At 41.6% G+C, this 20,652-nt stretch overlaps 1 protein-coding gene across 1 annotated transcript in view; it reads left to right on the forward strand.

Annotated features, from left to right (window-relative positions):
* Positions 1-20,652, forward strand: part of ANKFY1 (ankyrin repeat and FYVE domain containing 1) — a 423,330-nt gene that overhangs the window by 218,250 nt on the left and 184,428 nt on the right. Inside the window, exons 17-19 of the mRNA XM_053707500.1 lie at positions 18,342-18,498; positions 19,079-19,279; positions 19,797-19,973. Coding sequence (XP_053563475.1) covers positions 18,342-18,498; positions 19,079-19,279; positions 19,797-19,973 — 535 coding nt within the window. The remainder of the gene's footprint in view (positions 1-18,341; positions 18,499-19,078; positions 19,280-19,796; positions 19,974-20,652) is intronic.

Here is a 20,652-nt window from a genome sequence, read left to right on the forward strand (position 1 = left end):
GTTGAAACTACTAAGTCTTTCCGAAAGACTTCTAGTTTATTTGTTAACTTTTCCGGTTCTAGAAAAGGCCAGAAAGCTACTGCCATTTCTTTGACATCTTGGTTGAAATCTTTAATTCATCTTGCCTATGTTGAGTCGGGTAAAACTCCGCCTCAAAGGATTACAGCTCATTCTACTAGGTCAGTTTCTACTTCCTGGGCATTTAGGAATGAAGCTTCGATTGATCAGATTTGCAAAGCAGCAACTTGGTCCTCTTTGCATACTTTTATTAAATTCTACCATTTTGATGTATTTTCTTCTTCTGAAGCAGTTTTTGGTAGAAAAGTACTTCAGGCAGCGGTTTCAGTTTGAATCTTCTGCTTATGTTTTTCATTAAACTTTATTTTGGGTGTGGATTATTTTCAGCAGGAATTGGCTGTCTTTATTTTATCCCTCCCTCTCTAGTGACTCTTGCGTGGAAAGATCCACATCTTGGGTAATCATTATCCCATACGTCACTAGCTCATGGACTCTTGCTAATTACATGAAAGAAAACATAATTTATGTAAGAACTTACCTGATAAATTCATTTCTTTCATATTAGCAAGAGTCCATGAGGCCCGCCCTTTTTTGTGGTGGTTATGATTTTTTTGTATAAAGCACAATTATTCCAATTCCTTATTTTATATGCGTTCGCACTTTTTTCTTATCACCCCACTTCTTGGCTATTCGTTAAACTGAATTGTGGGTGTGGTGAGGGGTGTATTTATAGGCATTTTGAGGTTTGGGAAACTTTGCCCCTCCTGGTAGGAATGTATATCCCATATGTCACTAGCTCATGGACTCTTGCTAATATGAAAGAAATGAATTTATCAGGTAAGTTCTTACATAAATTATGTTTTTTAGGTTTCCTGATAGATTCAGTGTCCTTGACTCTGTCTCTGACGGACAAGAGACGTCTGAAATTGGTTTCAGCTTGTCGAAACCTTCAGTCTCAATCTTTCCCTTCGGTAGCCTTATGCATGGAAATTCTAGGTCTTATGACTGCTGCATTGGACGCGGTCCCCTTTGCTCGTTTTCACATGCGACCTCTTCAAGCTCTGTATGCTGAACCAGTGGTGCAGGGATTATACAAAGATATCTCAATTAATATCTTTAAAACCGATTGTACGACACACTCTGACGTGGTGGACAGACCACCATCGTTTAGTTCAGGGGGCTTCTTTTGTTCTTCCAACCTGGACTGTGATTTTAACAGATGCAAGTCTGACAGGTTGGGGAGCTGTTTGGGGGTCTCTGACAGCACAAGGGGTTTGGGAATCTCAGAAGGTGAGATTACCAATCAATATTTTGGAACTCCGTGTGATTTTCAGAGCTCTTCAGTCATGGCCTTTTCTAAAGAGAGAGTCGTTCATTTGTTTTCAGACGGACAATGTCAAAACTGTGGCATATGTCAATCATCAAGAAGGGACTCACAGTCCTCTGGCTATGAAAGAAGTATCTCGAATTCTGGTATGGGCGGAATCCAGCTCCTGTCTAATTTCTGCGGTTCATTTCCCAGGTATAGACAATTGGGAAGCGGATTATCTCAGTCGCCAATCGTTACATCCGGGCGAATGGTCTCTTCACCCAGAGGTATTTCTTCAGATTGTTCAAATGTGGGGACTTCCAGAAATAGATCTGATGGCTTCTCATCTAAACAAGAAGCTTCCCAGGTATCTGTCCAGATCCAGGGATCCTCAGGAGGAGGCAGTGGATGCATTGTCACTTCCTTGGAAGTATCATCCTGCCTATATCTTTCCGCCTCTAGTTCTTCTTCCAAGATTCTAAGGAGTGCTCGTTTGTTCTGCTGGTGGTCCAGCATGGTCTCACAGGTTTTGGTATGCAGATCTTGTCCGGATGGCCTCTTGCCAACCATGGACTCTTCCGTTAAGACCAGACCTTCTATCACAAGGTCCTTTTTTCCATCAGGATCTCAAATCCTTAAATTTGAAGGTATGGAGATTGAACGCTTCATTCTCAGTCATAGAGGTTTCCCTGACTCTCTGATTTATACTATGTTACAGGCTCGTAAATCTGTATCTAGGAAGATATATTATCGAGTCTGGAAGATTTACATTTCTTGGTGTTTTTCTCATCATTTTTCTTGGTATTCTTTTAGAATTTCTAGAATTTTACAGTTTCTTCAGGATGGTTTGGATAAAGGTTTGTCTGCAAGTTCCTTGAAAGGACAAATCTCTGTTCTTTCTGTTCTTTTTCACAGAAAGATTGCTAGTCTTCCTGATATTCATTGTTTTGTACAAGCTTTGGTTCGTATAAAACCTGTTATTAAGTCAATTCTCCTCCTTGGAGTTTGAATTTGGTTCTGGGGGCTCTTCAAGCTCCTCCGTTTGAACCTATGCATTCGCTGGACATTAAATTACTTTCTTTGAAAGTTTTGTTTCTTTTGGCCATCTCTTCTGCTAGAAGAGTTTCTGAATTATCTGCTCTTTCTTGTGAGTCTCCTTTTCTGATTTTTCATCAGGATAAGGCGGTGTTGCGAACTTCTTTTACATTTTTTCCTAAGGTTGTGAATTCTAACAACATTAGTAGAGAAATTGTGGTCCCTTCATTGTGTCCTAATCCTAAGAATTCTAAGGAAAGATCGTTGCATTCTTTGGATGTAGTTAGAGCTTTGAAATATTATGTTGAAGCTACTAAAAATTTCCGAAAGACTTCTAGTCTGTTATCTTTTCCGGTTCTAGGATAGGTCAGAAGGCCTCTGCCATTTCTTTGGCGTTTTGGTTAAAGTCTTTGATTTATCATGCTTATGTCGAGTCGGGTAAAACTCCGCCTCAAAGGATTACAGCTCATTCTACTAGGTCAGTTTCTACTTCCTGGGCGTTTAGGAATGAAGCTTCGGTTGATCAGATTTGCAAAGCAGCAACTTGGTCTTCTTTGCATACTTTTACTAAATTCTACCATTTTGATGTGTTTTCTTCTTCTGAAGCAGTTTTTGGTAGAAAAGTACTTCAGGCAGCTGTTTCAGTTTGATTCTTCTGCTTATAATTTCAGTTTTTTTCATTATAAGATTTAAACTTTATTTCTTCTGTTATGTGTGATCAGTCCACGGGTCATCATTACTTCTGGGATATTATCTGCTCCCCTACAGGAAGTGCAAGAGGATTCACCCAGCAGAGTTGCTATATAGCTCCTCCCCTCTACGTCACCTCCAGTCATTCTCTTGCACCCACAGACTAGATAGGAGGTGTGAGAGGACTATGGTGATTATACTTAGTTTTTATAACTTCAATCAAAAGTTTGTTATTTTACAATAGCACCGGAGCGTGTTATTACTTCTCTGGCAGAGTTTGAAGAAGAATCTACCAGAGTTTTTCTTATGATTTTAACCGGAGTAGTTAAGATCATATTGCTGTTTCTCGGCCATCTGAGGGAGGTAAAAGCTTCAGATCAGGGGACAGCGGGCAGTTGAATCTGCATTGAGGTATGTAGCAGTTTTTATTTTCTGAATGGAATTGATGAGAAAATCCTGCTATACCGTTATAATGACATGTATGTATACTCTACACTTCAGTATTCTGGGGATGGTATTTCACCGGAATTACTCTGTAAAAATACATTAAACCTTTTAATAGGTATTTAATTCATGTTAAACGTTTTTGCTGGAATGTAGAATCGTTTGCATTTCTGAGGTACTGAGTGAATAAATATTTGGGCATTATTTTTCCACTTGGCATTTTGCTTGTTTTGTTTATGACAGTTTCGTTTCTCTCTCACTGCTGTGTGTGAGGGGGAGGGGCCGTTTTTGGCGCTCTTTGCTACGCATCAAAAAATTTCCAGTCAGTTACACTTATATTTTCTGCATGATCCGGTTCATCTCTAACAGAACTCAGGGGTCTTCAAACTTCTTTGAAGGGAAGTAGATTCTCTCAGCAGAGCTGTGAGATTTATATAGTGACTGTGTTTTAAAACGTTGCTCTGTGATTTTTATGTTTAAAATTTAATTAGTGTTGCTTTACTAATGGGAACAATCCTTTGCTAACAAGTTGTGTTGTTTTTAAAGAGTGATGCTATAACTGTGTTTTTTTTTTTTTTCAGTTCATTATTTCAACTGTCATTTAATCGTTTAGTGCTTCTTTGAGGCACAGTACGTTTTTGTTAAATAAGATTGTAACCAAGTTGCATGTTATTGCTAGTGTGTTAAACATGTCTGATTCAGAGGAAGATACCTGTGTCATTTGTTCCAATGCCAAGGTGGAGCCCAATAGAAATTTATGTACTAACTGTATTGATGCTACTTTAAATAAAAGCCAATCTGTACAAATTGAACAAATTTCACCAAACAGCGAGGGGAGAGTTATGCCGTCTAACTCGCCTCACGTGTCAGTACCTGCGTCTCCCGCCCGGGAGGTGCGTGATATTATGGCGCCTAGTACATCTGGGCAGCCATTACAGATAACATTACAAGATATGGCTACTGTTATGACTGAAGTTTTGGCTAAATTACCAGAACTAAGAGGCAAGCGTGATCACTCTGGGGTGAGAACAGAGTGCGCTGATAATTCTAGGGCCATGTCTGATACTGCGTCACAGCTTGCAGAGCATGAGGACGGAGAGCTTCATTCTGTAGGTGACGGTTCTGATCCAAGCAGATTGGATTCAGATATTTCAAATTTTAAATTTAAATTGGAAAACCTCTGTGTATTACTAGGGGAGGTCTTAGCGGCTCTTAACGATTGTAACACTGTTGCAATACCAGAGAAAATGTGTAGGTTGGATAAATACTTTGCGGTACCGGCGAGTACTGACGTTTTTCCTATACCTAAGAGATTAACTGAAATTGTTACTAAGGAGTGGGATAGACCCGGTGTGCCGTTCTCACCCCCTCCAATATTTAGAAAGATGTTTCCAATAGACGCCACCACACGGGACTTATGGCAAACGGTCCCTAAGGTGGAGGGAGCAGTTTCTACTTTAGCTAAGCGCACCACTATCCCGGTGGAGGATAGCTGTGCTTTTTCAGATCCTATGGATAAAAAATTAGAGGGTTACCTTAAGAAAATGTTTGTTCAACAAGGTTTGATATTGCAACCCCTTGCATGCATCGCGCCGATTACGGCTGCGGCAGCATTTTGGATTGAGTCTCTGGAAGAGAACCTTAGTTCCGCTACGCTGGACGACATTACGGACAGGCTTAGAGTCCTTAAACTAGCTAATTCATTCGTTTCGGAGGCCGTAGTACATTTAACCAAACTTACGGCTAAGAATTCAGGATTCGCCATTCAGGCACGTAGGGCGCTGTGGCTAAAATCCTGGTCGGCTGATGTAACTTCTAAGTCCAAATTACTTAATATACCTTTCAAGGGGCAAACTTTATTTGGGCCCGGTTTGAAAGAAATTATCGCTGACATTACAGGAGGTAAGGGCCACGCTCTACCTCAAGACAAAGCCAAAGCTAAGGCTAGACAGTCTAATTTTCGTCCCTTTCGGAATTTCAAAGCAGGTGCAGCATCAACTTCCACTGCACCAAAACAGGAAGGAGCTGTTGCTCGTTACAGACAAGGCTGGAAACCTAACCAGTCCTGGAATAAGGGCAAGCAGGCCAGAAAACCTGCTGCTGCCCCTAAGACAGCATGAACCGAGGGCCCCCGATCCGGGACCGGATCTAGTGGGGGGCAGACTCTCCCTCTTCGCCCAGGCTTGGGCAAGAGATGTCCAGGATCCCTGGGCGCTAGAGATCATATCTCAGGGATACCTTCTAGACTTCAAATTATCTCCCCCACGAGGGAGATTTCATCTGTCAAGGTTGTCAACAAACCAAATAAAGAAAGACGCGTTTCTACGCTGTGTACAAGATCTATTATTAATGGGAGTGATCCATCCGGTTCCGCGGTCGGAACAAGGACAAGGGTTTTACTCAAACCTGTTTGTGGTTCCCAAAAAAAGAGGGAACTTTCAGGCCAATCTTGGATTTAAAGATCCTAAACAAATTCCTAAGAGTTCCATCGTTCAAAATGGAAACTATTCGGACAATCTTACCCATGATCCAAAAGGGTCAGTACATGACCACAGTGGATTTAAAGGATGCTTACCTTCACATACCGATTCACAAAGATCATTACCGGTATCTAAGGTTTGCCTTCTTAGACAGGCATTACCAGTTTGTAGCTCTTCCATTCGGATTGGCTACGGCTCCAAGAATCTTCACAAAGGTTCTGGGTGCCCTTCTGGCGGTTCTGAGACCGCGAGGAATTTCGGTAGCTCCATACCTAGACGACATTCTGATACAAGCTTCAAGCTTTCAAACTGCCAAGTCTCATACAGAGTTAGTTCTGGCATTTCTAAGGTCGCATGGATGGAAAGTGAACGAAAAGAAGAGTTCTCTCTTGCCTCTCACAAGGGTTCCATTCTTGGGGACTCTTATAGATTCCGTAGAAATGAAGATTTATCTGACAGAAGACAGATTAACAAAGCTTCTAAATGCATGCCGTGTCCTTCATTACATTCAACTCCCGTCAGTAGCTCAATGCATGGAGGTGATCGGCTTAATGGTAGCAGCAATGGACATAGTTCCCTTTGCACGCCTACATCTCAGACCGCTGCAATTGTGCATGCTGAGTCAGTGGAATGGGGATTACTCAGATTTGTCCCCCACTCTGAATCTGGATCAAGAGACCAGAAACTCTCTTCTATGGTGGCTTTCTCGGCCACATCTGTCCAGGGGGATGCCTTTCAGCAGGCCGGACTGGACAATTGTAACAACAGACGCCAGCCTTCTAGGTTGGGGCGCTGTCTGGAATTCTCTGAAGGCTCAGGGACAATGGAGTCAGGAGGAAAGTCTCCTGCCAATAAACATTCTGGAATTGAGAGCAGTTCTCAATGCCCTTCTAGCTTGGCCCCAGTTAAAGACTCGGGGGTTCATCAGGTTTCAGTCGGACAACATCACGACTGTAGCTTACATCAACCATCAGGGAGGGACAAGAAGCTCCCTAGCAATGATAGAAGTATCAAAGATAATTCGCTGGGCAGAGTCTCACTCTTGCCACCTGTCAGCAATCCACATCCCGGGAGTGGAGAACTGGGAGGCGGATTTCTTGAGTCGCCAGACTCTTCATCCGGGGGAGTGGGAACTTCATCCGGAGGTCTTTGCCCAAATACTTCGACGTTGGGGCAAACCAGAGATAGATCTCATGGCGTCTCGCCAGAACGCCAAACTTCCTCGCTACGGATCCAGATCCAGGGATCCGGGAGCGGTTCTGATAGATGCTTTGACAGCACCTTGGAACTTCAGGATGGCTTATGTGTTTCCACCCTTCCCGCTGCTTCCTCGATTGATTGCCAAAATCAAACAGGAGAGAGCATCAGTGATTCTAATAGCGCCTGCATGGCCGCGCAGGACTTGGTATGCAGATCTAGTGGACATGTCATCCTGTCCGCCGTGGTCTCTGCCTCTAAGACAGGACCTTCTGATTCAGGGTCCATTCGAACATCAAAGTCTAACTTCTCTGAAGCTGACTGCTTGGAAATTGAACGCTTGATTTTATCAAAACGTGGGTTTTCTGAGTCGGTTATTGATACCCTGATACAGGCTAGGAAGCCTGTTACCAGAAAGATTTACCATAAAATATGGCGTAAATACCTATACTGGTGTGAATCCAAAGATTACTCCTGGAGTAAGGTTAGGATTCCTAGGATATTGTCTTTTCTACAAGAAGGTTTAGAAAAGGGTTTATCGGCTAGCTCATTAAAGGGACAGATCTCAGCTCTGTCCATCTTGTTACACAGGCGTCTGTCAGAAAATTCAGACATCCAGGCCTTTTGTCAGGCTTTAGCTAGGATCAAGCCTGTGTTTAAAACTGTTGCTCCGCCATGGAGTTTAAACTTAGTTCTTAACGTTTTACAGGGTGTTCCGTTTGAACCCCTTCATTCCATTGATATAAAATTGTTATCTTGGAAAGTTCTATTTTTTAATGGCTATTTCCTCGGCTCGAAGAGTCTCTGAGTTATCAGCCCTACATTGTGATTCTCCTTATCTGATCTTTCACTCAGACAAGGTAGTTCTGCGTACTAAACCTGGTTTCTTACCTAAGGTTGTCTCTAACAGGAATATCAATCAAGAGATTGTTGTTCCATCCTTGTGTCCAAATCCTTCTTCAAAGAAGGAACGTCTTCTACACAATCTGGATGTAGTTCGTGCCCTCAAGTTCTACTTGCAGGCAACTAAAGATTTTCGCCAAACTTCTTCCCTGTTTGTCGTTTATTCTGGACAGAGGAGAGGCCAAAAAGCTTCTGCTACCTCTCTCTCTTTTTGGCTTCGTAGCATAATACGTTTAGCCTATGAGACTGCTGGACAGCAGCCTCCTGAAAGAATTACAGCTCACTCCACTAGAGCTGTGGCTTCCACTTGGGCCTTTAAGAATGAGGCCTCTGTTGAACAGATTTGCAAGGCTGCAACTTGGTCTTCGCTTCATACTTTTTCCAAATTTTACAGATTTGACACTTTTGCTTCTTCGGAGGCTATTTTTGGGAGAAAGGTTCTTCAGGCAGTGGTTCCTTCTGTATAATGAGCCTGCCTATCCCTCCCGTCATCCGTGTACTTTTGCTTTGGTATTGGTATCCCAGAAGTAATGATGACCCGTGGACTGATCACACATAACAGAAGAAAACATAATTTATGCTTACCTGATAAATTCCTTTCTTCTGTTGTGTGATCAGTCCACGGCCCGCCCTGTTTTTTAAGGCAGGTACATATTTTTTAAATTATAATTCAGTCACCACTACACCCTTGGCTTCTCCTTTCTCGTTGGTCTTTGGTCGAATGACTGGAGGTGACGTAGAGGGGAGGAGCTATATAGCAACTCTGCTGGGTGAATCCTCTTGCACTTCCTGTAGGGGAGCAGATAATATCCCAGAAGTAATGATGACCCGTGGACTGATCACACAACAGAAGAAAGGAATTTATCAGGTAAGCATAAATTATGTTTTTGGGTGTTTATTATTTTTCAGCGGAATTGGCTGTCTTTATTTTATCCCTCCCTCTCTAGTGACTCTTGCGTGGAAGATCCACATCTTGGGTATTCATTATCCCATACGTCACTAGCTCATGGACTCTTGCTAATTACATGAAAGAAAACATAATTTATGTAAGAACTTACCTGATAAATTCATTTCTTTCATATTAGCAAGAGTCCATGAGGCCCACCCTTTTTTGTGGTGGTTATGATTTTTTTTTTTATAAAGCACAATTATTCCAATTCCTTATTTTTTATGCTTTCGCACTTTTGTCTTATCACCCCACTTCTTGGCTATGCGTTAAACTGATTTGTGGGTGTGGTGAGGGGTGTATTTATAGGCATTTTAAGGTTTGCCCCTCCTGGTAGGAATGTATATCCCATACGTCACTAGCTCATGGACTCTTGCTAATATGAAAGAAATGAATTTATCAGGTAAGTTCTTTCATAAATTATGTTTTTTCTTACTTGGGAATGATTTAAACGACTACTTTCCATTTTTTCACTTTAGAGTCAGAAAAGCGCACTGTTACTTTGATGCACAGTTTCTTTTGCCGCTTACGTGTTCTCCCGCACTTCCGCTTGTAACTCGGAGCGGTGAGTTTTTCTTCAGTTGCCGCTGTGTGGTTATCGTCTGGCCGATTGGAGAGTCCTAACTTCGTGCAGTTTCTGAAGGCTATGGTAGGGCACCTCAGCTGAGGTGTAGAGGTGTATTTTTTTTTTTATTTTTTTTTATTTGCTTAGCTTTTTTTTTTTTTTGCGCTTTGAAGGCTATCCTTCTTAAAGTGACATTCCTTACTTTTGGGTACTTTATCAGTTATGGATATTGAACAGGAGTCTGTTCCTTTTGATAAATGCTTGTTGTGTTTGGAGGCTCAAATTGTTTTGCCTATGAAATTTTTTTCCTCATGTTTAGAAAAGACCATAAGATTTAAAGATAAATTACTTTTTTCTGAGCCTACATTTTCTCAGGATAATGCTGTTCAGGATATGCCACTGCTTCCTCCTCAAAGTCCCAAGCCTCAATGGTATCGCATACATACTCCTTAAAGCATGTATTTGCCAGGAGATTTTGCTGCACAGATATCTTCTGCGGTATCTGTGCCTTTATCTGCTTTTCCCATTGCGGGTAAGCGCAAGAGGAAATCTAAGCATATTTCTGCTAGTAAGGTGTCTGTTCCATCTTCTTCTGTGATGGTTGACCTCCCCCATAAGTCGGATGAGGAGGATACCTTGGTAGCTTCTGAGGGTGAGAGCTCAGATTCCAACAGTGTAAATCCTTTGACTTATTCTGAAGAGGTAAATTTCAGATTTCTCTTGCAAGGTGTATCCAGTCCACGGATTCATCCTTACTTGTGGGATATTCTCATTCCCTACAGGGAGTGGCAAAGAGACCACACAGCAAAGCTGTCCATATAGCTCCCCCTCTGGCTCTGCCCCCCAGTCATTCTCTTTGCCGCTCTAACAAGTAGCATCTCCACGGGAGGGTAAAGTGAATGTGGTGTTAGATTTGTAGTTTTTATATCTTCAATCAAAAGTTTGTTATTTTTAAATAGTACCGGTTTGTGCTATTTACTCTCTGGCAGAAATATGATGAAGAATTCTGCTGAGAGGAAAATGATTTTAGCATGTTGTAACTAAAATCCATTGCTGTTCCCACACAGGACTGAGGAGTACCAGAAAACTTCAGTTGGGGGGAACAGTTTGCAGGCTTAACTGCTTTGAGGTATGTTTCAGTCATCTTTTTTTCTAGTCAAGACAAGATAATGCTAGAAGACTGACAAGATTCCCCATGTGGGAAGGGTAAGCCATGTTCTGAAACTTAGTATAGAACTAGAGGCTTATTTAAGTGGGCTCAATAGACTGGTTATCACTTTAGCAGGGCAATCGATTATTTTGTTTAGAAAAATACTCTTTATTGACACTTAAGCACTTTTGATGTGTTTATTGGGGTTTTATTCCACATGGCATTATTTTTAGTCACCTAAATTGGGTTCTGAAGGCCCCACAGCTGTGGAGTGGGAGGGGCCTAATTTCGCGCCTCAGTTGCACAGTTTATTTTGACAAGATTTCCCTGCATGCTGCTTCACATGGGTCCAGAGACTGCTTAAGGACTTCAGGAGGCTTGCTTTTCTCAAATTTAATCCTTAAGGGAAGGTAGGGCCACAGCAGGCTGCTGTGGCATGGTGCTGTAGTTTATTAACCGGTTGTTTGCTTTAGGTGGCTCCGGTTTGGGCATTAAAGGGTTAATCAGGCTGAAACTTGCTGTGCAATCATATCGAAGCATTAGGCACATACTGTAAAAATTTCAAGAGATTTGGTTCATTTTTCACTGTTATGTAAAATTGTGTGCGCTTTTATTATCTTAAAGGCACAGTACCATTTATTGCAAATTGTATTTTTTATTACATAAAGTGTTTTTCCAAGCCTGCTTGTGTATAATACCAATCTATTAAACATGTCTGACACTAAGGAAAAGCCTTGCTCTATGTGTTCAGAAGCCATGGTGGAACCCCCACTCAAAATGTGTCCCAAGTGCACTAATGTGTCTATACACTTTAAAGATCATATTGTGTCACTTAAAAATATAGCCCTAGATGATTATTTGACTGAAGGTAATGAGGATAGTCCGCCTTCCTCTCCCCATGTGTCATCACCAGTTACGCCCGCTCAAGCGATACCTAGTACCTCTAGTGCATTAGCACCTATTACATTGCAACAACTTGCGGCAGTCATGGATAATTCCCTTGCGGCCTTTCTATCCAAACTGCCAGTTTTCCCTAAAAAGCGCGATAGCTCTGTTTTGAGAACAGATGAGGAGCAGTCGGAAGCTTTGGGAGGCTTATCTGATGTACCCTCACAACACTCTGAAGTAGGGGCGAGGGATGTTATGTCTGAGGGAGAAATTTCTGACTCAGGAAAAGTTTCTCAGCGGGCAGAATCAGATTCACTAGCATTTAAATTAGAACACCTCCGCGTACTGCTTAGGGAGGTCTTATCAACTCTGGATGATTGTGACCCTATGGTGGTCCCAGAGAAATTGTGTAAAATGGACAAATATCCTGAAGTCCCTGTATACACTAATGCGTTTCCGATCCCTAAGAGGGTAGCGGATATTGTTGCTAGGGAGTGGGAAAGACCAGGTGTACCTTTTGTTCCCCCACCTATCTTTAAGAAAATGTTCCCCATAACTGATCCCAGGCGGGACGCGTGGCAGACGGTCCCTAAGGTTGAGGGGGCAGTTTCAACACTAGCCAAGCGCACAACCATACCAATTGAAGACAGTTGTGCTTTCAAAGATCCTATGGATAAAAAATTAGAAGGTTTACTAAAGAAAATATTTGTTCAACAAGGTTTCCTTCTCCAACCTATTGCCTGCATTATTCCTGTAACTACTGCAGCGGCTTTCTGGTTTGAGGCGCTGGAGGAGTCGCTCCAGACGGAGACCTCATATGACGAAATTATGGATAGAATTAAGGCTCTAAAGCTGGCTAATTGTTTTATAACAGATGCCGCTTTGCAATTAGCTAAGTTAGCGGCGAAAAATTCTGGTTTTGCCATCATGGCGCGCAGATCGCTTTGGCTTAAATCATGGTCGGCCGACGTGTCATCTAAAACAAAATTACTGAATATTTCTTTCAAGGGAAAGACCCTTTTCGGGCCCGAGTTGAAAGAGATTATTTCGGATATCACTGGGGGAAAGGGCCATGCCCTCCCGCAAGATAGGCCTTTTAAGGCTAAAAACAAGGCTAATTTTCGTTCCTTTCGCAACTTCAGGAGCGGTCCTGCTTCAGCCTCTGCTGCCGCAAAGCAAGAGGGTAACATTTCACAGCCCAAGGCAACCTGGAAGCCTTTGCAAGGCTGGAACAAGGGTAAACAGGCCAAGAAGCCTGCAGCTGCTACTAAGACAGCATGAAAGGGTAGCCCCCGATCCGGGACAGACTCTCTCTCTTTGCTCAGGCTTGGGCAAGAGATGTTCCCGATCCCTGGGCATTAGGGATAGTTGCTCAGGGATATCTTCTAGAATTCAAGGACTCTCCTCCAAGAGGAAGGTTCCACATTTCTCGTCTGTCTACAGACCAGACAAAGAAAGAGGCGTTCTTATGCTGTGTAGAAGATCTACTCAAGATGGGAGTGATATATCCAGTTCCAATTACAGAACAAGGACTGGGTTTTTACTCAAACCTGTTTGTGGTTCCCAAAAAGGAAGGAACTTTCAGACCAATCCTGGATCTAAAAATTCTAAACAAATTCCTCAGAGTTCCATCTTTCAAGATGGAGACCATTCGGACAATCTTACCGATGATCCAGGAAGGTCAATATATGAATACCGTGGATCTAAAGGATGTGTACCTTCATATTCCTATCCACAAAGATCACCATCAGTTCCTAAGGTTCGCTTTTCTGGACAAGCATTACCAGTTCGTGGCCCTTCCCTTCGGGTTGGCCACCGCTCCCAGAATTTTCACAAAGGTGCTAGGGTCCCTTCTAGTGGTACTAAGACCGCGGGGCATTGCAGTAGCACCCTATCTGGACGACATCTTAATACAGGCGTCGTCTTTTCCCAGAGCCAAGGCTCATACGGATATTGTTCTGGCCTTTCTAAGGTCTCACGGGTGGAAGGTGAACACCGAAAAAAGTTCTCTGTCCCCGCTCACAAGGGTTCCCTTCCAGGGAACATTAATAGACTCTGTAGAAATGAAAATATTTCTGACGGAGGTCAGAAGGTTAAAGCTTCTAAGTACTTGCCGAGCTCTTCATTCCATTCCTCGGCCATCTGTAGCTCAGTGCATGGAGTTAATCGGATTAATGGTAGCAGCAATGGACGTAGTCCCTTTTGCTCGAATTCATGTCAGGCCACTGCAATTGTGCATGCTCAAACAGTGGAATGGAGATTATGCAGATTTGTCTCCTCAAATCTAACTGGACCAGAAAACCAGAGATTCTCTTCTCTGGTGGTTGTCTCAGGATCACCTGTCGCAGGGAATGTGCTTCCGCAGACCGGAGTGGATCATTGTAACGACCGACGCCAGTCTGTTAGGCTGGGGCGCGGTCTGGGACTCCCTGAAAGCTCAGGGCCTATGGTCTCGGGAAGAGTCTCTTCTCCCGATAAACATTTTGGAACTGAGAGCGATATTCAACACGCTCCAGGCATGGCCTCAGCTAGCGGCGGCCAAGTTCATCAGATTTCAGTCGGACAACATCACGACTGTAGCATACATAAATCATCAGGAGGAACAAAGAGTTCCTTAGCGATGAAGGAAGTAACCAAGATAATCAGGTGGGCGGAGGATCACTCTTGCCATCTATCTGCAATTCACATCCCAGGAGTAGACAACTGGGAAGCAGATTTCCTAAGTCGTCAGACTTTTCACCCGGGGGAGTGGGAACTCCACCCGGAGGTATTTGCTCAGCTGACTCAGCTATGGGGCATTCCAGAGTTTGATCTGATGGCGTCCCGTCAGAACACCAAACTTCCTCTTTACGGTTCCAGGTCCAGGGACCCCAAGGCGGCATTGATAGATGCTCTAGTAGCGCCTTGGTCCTTCAGTCTGGCCTATGTCTTTCCACCGTTTCCCCTTCTTCCTCGGCTGGTAGCCAGAATCAAACAGGGGAAGGCCTCTGTAATTCTAATAGCGCCTGCGTGGCCACGCAGGACTTGGTATGCAGACCTAGTGGACATGTCATCTGTCCCACCATGGACACTGCCAATGAGGCAGGATCTTCTAATACAGGGTCCATTCAAGCATCCAAATCTAGTTTCTCTGCAGCTGACTGCTTGGAGATTGAACGCTTAATTCTATCCAAGCGTGGGTTCTCTGAATCAGTCATAGATACTCTGATCCAGGCTAGAAAACCTGTTACCAGGAAAATTTACCATAAGATATGGCGGAAATATCTTTGTTGGTGTGAATCCAAGGGTTACTTGTGGAGTAAGATTTGGATTCCAAGGATATTGTCTTTTCTCCAAGAAGGATTGGAGAAAGGTTTTTCAGCTAGTTCCTTAAAGGGGCAGATATCCGCTCTGTCTATCCTTTTACACAAGCGTCTGGCAGAAGTACCAGATGTTCAAGCGTTTGCACAGGCGTTAGTCAGAATCAAGCCTGTCTATAAACTTGTGGCTCCTCCATGGAGTCTAAATTTAGTTCTTTCAGTTCTTCAAGGGGTTCCGTTTGAACCTTTACATTCCATAGATATTAAGTTATTATCTTGGAAAGTTTTGTTTTTGGTAGCTATATCTTCTGCTCGAAGAGTTTCAGAATTGTCTGCTTTGCAGTGTAATTCACCCTATCTGGTGTTCCATGCAGATAAGGTAGTTTTGCGTACCAAACCTGGTTTTCTTCCTAACATTAACCAGGAAATCATTGTTCCTTCTCTGTGTCCTAATCCAGCTTCTAAGAAGAAACGGCTTTTACACAATCTTGATGTGGTTCGTGCTTTGAAATTCTATTTACAAGCAACTAAGGATTTCAGACAAACATCATCTTTGTTTGTTGTCTATTCTGGTAAGAGGAGAGGTCAAAAAGCGACGGCTACCTCTCTTTCCTTTTGGTTGAAAATCATCATCCGATTGGCTTATGAGACTTCTTGACAGCAGCCTTCTGAACGAATTACAGCTCATTCCACCAGAGCTGTGGCTTCCACTTGGGCCTTCAAGAATGAGGCTTCTGTTGAACAGATTTGTAAGGCAGCGACTTGGTCTTCACTGCATACTTTTGCCAAATTTTACAAATTCGATACTTTTGCTTCTTCGGAGGCTATTTTTGGGAGAAAGGTTTTGCAAGCAGTGGTGCCTTCCATTTAGGTTACCTGTCTTGTTCCCTCCCTTCATCCGTGTCCTAAAGCTTTGGTATTGGTATCCCACAAGTAAGGATGAATCCGTGGACTGTATACACCTTGCAAGAGAAAACAGAATTTATGCTTACCTGATAAATTACTTTCTCTTGCGGTGTATCCAGTCCACGGCCCGCCCTGGCAATTAAGTCAGGTTAAAATTTCTCTTTTAAACTACAGTCACCAGTGCACCCTATGGTTTCTCCTTTTTCTCCTAACCGTCAGTCGAATGACTGGGGGGCGGAGCCAGAGGGGGAGCTATATGGACAGCTTTGCTGTGTGCTCTCTTTGCCACTTCCTGTAGGGAATGAGAATATCCCACAAGTAAGGATGAATCCGTGGACTGGATACACCGCAAGAGAAAGTAATTTATCAGGTAAGCATAAATTCTGTTTTGTTTTGGTTATGAGACTGCTGGACAGCAGCCTCCTGAGAGAATTACGTCTCATTCCACTACGGCTGTCTCCTCATCTTGGAAAATGAAGCTTCTGTGGAACAGATTTGCAAGGTGACAACTTGGTTCTCTTTGCATACTTTTTCAAATTCTACAAATTTGATACTTTTGCCTCGGCTGAGGCCTCTTTTGGGAGAAAAGTTCTTCAAGCGGTGGTGCCTTCTGTTTAGGTCCTCCTGCCTTTTTCTCCCTCCCTGTTCATTCCATGTATTCTAGCTTTGGTATTGGTTCCCACTAGTAATTTGAATGCCGTCGTGGACTCTCTATTCCATAGGAAAGAAAAGAAAATTTATGCTTACCTGATACATTTCTTTCTTTCCGGGCATGGAGAGTCCACGACCCACCCTTAATTAAGACAGATTTTTTATGTTAAACTGCAGGCACCTCTACACCTTTGTGTTATCATCTTTTTCCTTTTCCCTTCGGTTGAATGACTGGGGGTTATGGGTAAGGGAAATGACAGTAACTGCTAAAAGCCACCACTACCCTTACTCAAGAGATTGACGTGGACACAGCTAGACCCCAATCCTTGCTTGCAGCGAAAAGTACCCATAAAAGGATTAAAATCTTCAGACACCAACTTCGCACATCCTCCATCGACAGAGGCAAAGAGAATGACTGGGGCTTATGGTTAAGGAAAGGAAGTTACACTTAACAGCTCTGCTGGGGTGCTCTTTGCCTCCTCCTGCTGGCCAGGAGTGAATATCCCACTAGTAATTGGAATGCCGTTGTGTGCTCTCCATGCCCGGAAATAAATAAATTCATCAGGTAAGCATAAATTTTCTTTTTTTTCCCCAATTAGATTGCATGGTCTTTTTTGCAGCAGACACCACTAAACCTTCTTTTTAAATTTGTTGTTTTTTATTGTTTTTTGTTTTAGTTCTATACGATAGAATGGGCCATTACAAATAAATAATAACAAGCCTTGAAACTTTGGAAACTGAAAATATTTTGTCCTTTCTAAATATAAACTGACTTTTCGTATTAACAAATTTTATGGGGGGATTTTTTGTTGAGTTCCTTTTAGGAAGTAATTACGGCGTTGGCCATTTTTAGAGCTCAAGGGCAGTTAGCTTTCCTGTTTCCTTGCTTGCACTAGAAGAGGTGCAAGCAAGGTTTTACACCTTATCTTATGCTTTTTCTATATCGGCTTTGCTCAAATGGGAACAGGTACGTCATTGTATACACGTTTATTCAAGTTCAAGTATAGTCAGATTAAATCAACTTTAAAGGGACAGTCTACTTCAAAACGTTTATTGTATAAACAGATAGATTATCCCTTTATTACCCATTCCCCAGCTTTGCATAACTTACACGGATATATTTAATATACTTTTTACCTCTGTGATTACCTTGTACCTAAGCTTCTTCTGACGTCTATCTTAGTGCTATTTTCGAACTTGCATTTTAGCCAATCACTGCTGGCTCATGCATAACTCCACAGGAGTGAGCACAGCATTATCTATATGGCACACATGAACTACCACTGCCTTGCTGTTAAAAGTTAATAAAATGATGAGATAAAGGCGGCCTGCAAGGGCTTAGAAACAGGCAGAGATTTCGAGTTTTAGAAGTTATTAAGTATATTAATATAACAATGTTAGTTGTGCAAAGCTGGGGAATGGGTAGTAAAGGCATTATCATTTGCTTAATTCTTAGATGGCAAATAAGGCCTCCCGGATTATTCTTCAGGATTTTCTATTTCAGTAAAATATTTTTTGGTTCTATACTGGAATCCATAATAAAAAGACATCTGCTAATATTCATTTCACTTGATTTTCTCAGATATTGGGAAAGTTTCTTGGACCCCTAAAGCAACTAATAGGACTAATTAAAGCAATCCTGTGGATGCCTGATGGTAGGGTCATTTCTGAGCTACCTCTTCAGCTGGGTATATAATATTTGTCAGAATCTAATAGGTTTCCTCAAGACCCCTCCTCAAAGTGGACAATGCTAGTATGTAGGGATACTCATTGAGTAATGTGTAAGAAAGCATAATGAATGTTTATTACACTTATTATTATTATACTTTGTTTACTACTCTTTTCTTACTCTGTTCTCAGTGGTTGTGATGTAAATAGCCCTAGAAAACCAGGACCTAATGGAGAAGGAGAAGAGGAAGCCCGAGATGGTCAGACACCTCTACACTTGGCGGCATCTTGGGGTTTAGAGGAGGTTGTTCAGTGCCTTCTGGAATTTGGTGCAAATGTAAATACGCAGGTATGTTGTCCGATTTGTATTGTGATTTTCCAAATAGTAGCTGAATGTAATAATAGTTTTGAAGCTTATCTACATTTTTCTAATGTATTTGAATATCATATTTACTACTTATGGGTAAGCAAGTACAGGAATCATAGGCCTAGGTCAAAGACCTTTTCCTGTATGTTATTATTGTCTTGTATTTTTTTATGGAAATAATTGAAAAAGGCACAGGTGGAAATTGTACTTGACCCGTAGTAAGTTTGTCACATGCCATGAACTTAAGCAAATTCTCTGTAACTTAGCCTAGAAAATGTATTTCAGTTTGTTTTTTAAATGTTAAACTCATGTTCTCTAAAAAACAAACTAGCCCTCAGTTCTCAAAAGGCAAAAACAATCCAGGATTTAATGGTACTTCAAGAACCAGAGTTAGGACACACCTTGTTTAAATGAATAGGTTGCACAGAAGAATATATATTATTATAGATAAGGAAAACTCCTGTAGGGTTTTCTCTCTTGGGAATATAGACCCCCTATACAGAGTTCTGTCAGATTCATTCCTGTATGTGTAAATTTAAACCCTGCTGTGCGTTTTATTTAGGATGCCGAGGGAAGAACACCAATTCACGTTGCAATCAGCAATCAGCACCGGTTGATTATACAGTTAATGATCTCACACCCAGACATTAGATTGAATGTACGTGACAGACAAGGGATGACCCCATTTGCATGTGCCATGACGTTCAAAAACAATAAAGCTGCCGAAGCAATCCTGAAACGAGAGCCTGGAGCAGCTGAGCAGGTAAGAGCTTGTATAGGTGCATCCTCCACTGATTTGTCACATGCTTTTCATTGGTTTATTTAGTTGTGTTATTAAAATATCTAGCAATGTTTTGGCTTCATGCACAAGTACAATTACTATTATACTATTAATATTTATATGAATTTCAATGGCAAAAATGTATATTAATACCATAATTTAATTTTATAATCAAACATTAAAAAGCATGGAAAATCTGGAAAAAAAAAACCCATCATCAAAATCTGTATTATTCGATTCTGTGGGGTCAGGACATCTAATTTCTGAATATCCATGCCTTTTAAAGTTTGATTAAAATGTAAACTCTCGCATAGTTTTTGCCATGTAACGTTTTTATCTACTTATCTAATAACGTTCAGACACTGCTGGTATGTTTGTTACTGTACCATTAAATAAGCTACATATTCTAATCCCCAATTTAATTTTCAATTTGTCATGTGATATGTGTGTGTATTTATTGTTTTTATTTCGATATCTATTATTTATTTTTACTGCTTAGGTGGACAATAAGGGAAGGAACTTCCTGCACATTGCAGTTCAGAATTCAGATATTGAGAGTGTACTTTTCTTGATCAGCGTCCAGGCCAATGTTAATTCAAGAGTTCAAGACGCTTCCAAGTTAACCCCTCTGCACCTGGCTGTGCAAGCTGGCTCAGAGATTATTGTCCGCAACTTGGTGTGTATAAGCATCGCTTGAAACCATTCACAAAACCAACAACTTTGAGTCTCAATTAATATTAACTGAACATAAAGAAGGGGTGCAGAAATAAAAGCAAACAAAATTTAGCCAATGAAGAAGTATTAACAATTATAAAAAAATGTAAACATCAACAATGTAGTTTCTAGAACAGCATTTATTTGACTTTAAATTTATGTTAAAGGATTACTGACTTTTTTATTTTTTGTTTAAGAACAGATTGTCCGTAATTAAATTTTACACCCCTGTCATTTCTGTCTCTTTTTGTCTTATCATCTTGAGAACTTTGAACTCCTCGGGTACAGTTTACATTATTTAAAAAAAACAAAATTTATGCTTACCTGATAAATATATTTATTTCTGGACATGGAAAGTCCACAACGTCATTCCAATTACTAGTGGGATATTCAACTTTTGGCCAGAAGGACGATGCAAAGAGCACCCCAGCAAAGCTGTTAAGTGTAACTGCCTTACCCATAACCCCCAGTCATTCAGCCGAAGGAAATGGAAAATGAAGAAACACATTGGTGAAAAAGGTGCCTGAGGTTTATAGAAAAAAACTGCCAATTCATAAAAAGAAAAGAGGGCGGGGTTGTGGACTCTCCATGTCTGGAAATAAATACATTTGTCAGGTAAGCATAAATTTAGTTTCTTTCAT

The sequence above is a fragment of the Bombina bombina genome, chromosome 3 (genome assembly GCF_027579735.1).
Source record: "Bombina bombina isolate aBomBom1 chromosome 3, aBomBom1.pri, whole genome shotgun sequence".
NCBI classification, from domain to species: Eukaryota; Metazoa; Chordata; class Amphibia; order Anura; family Bombinatoridae; genus Bombina; species Bombina bombina.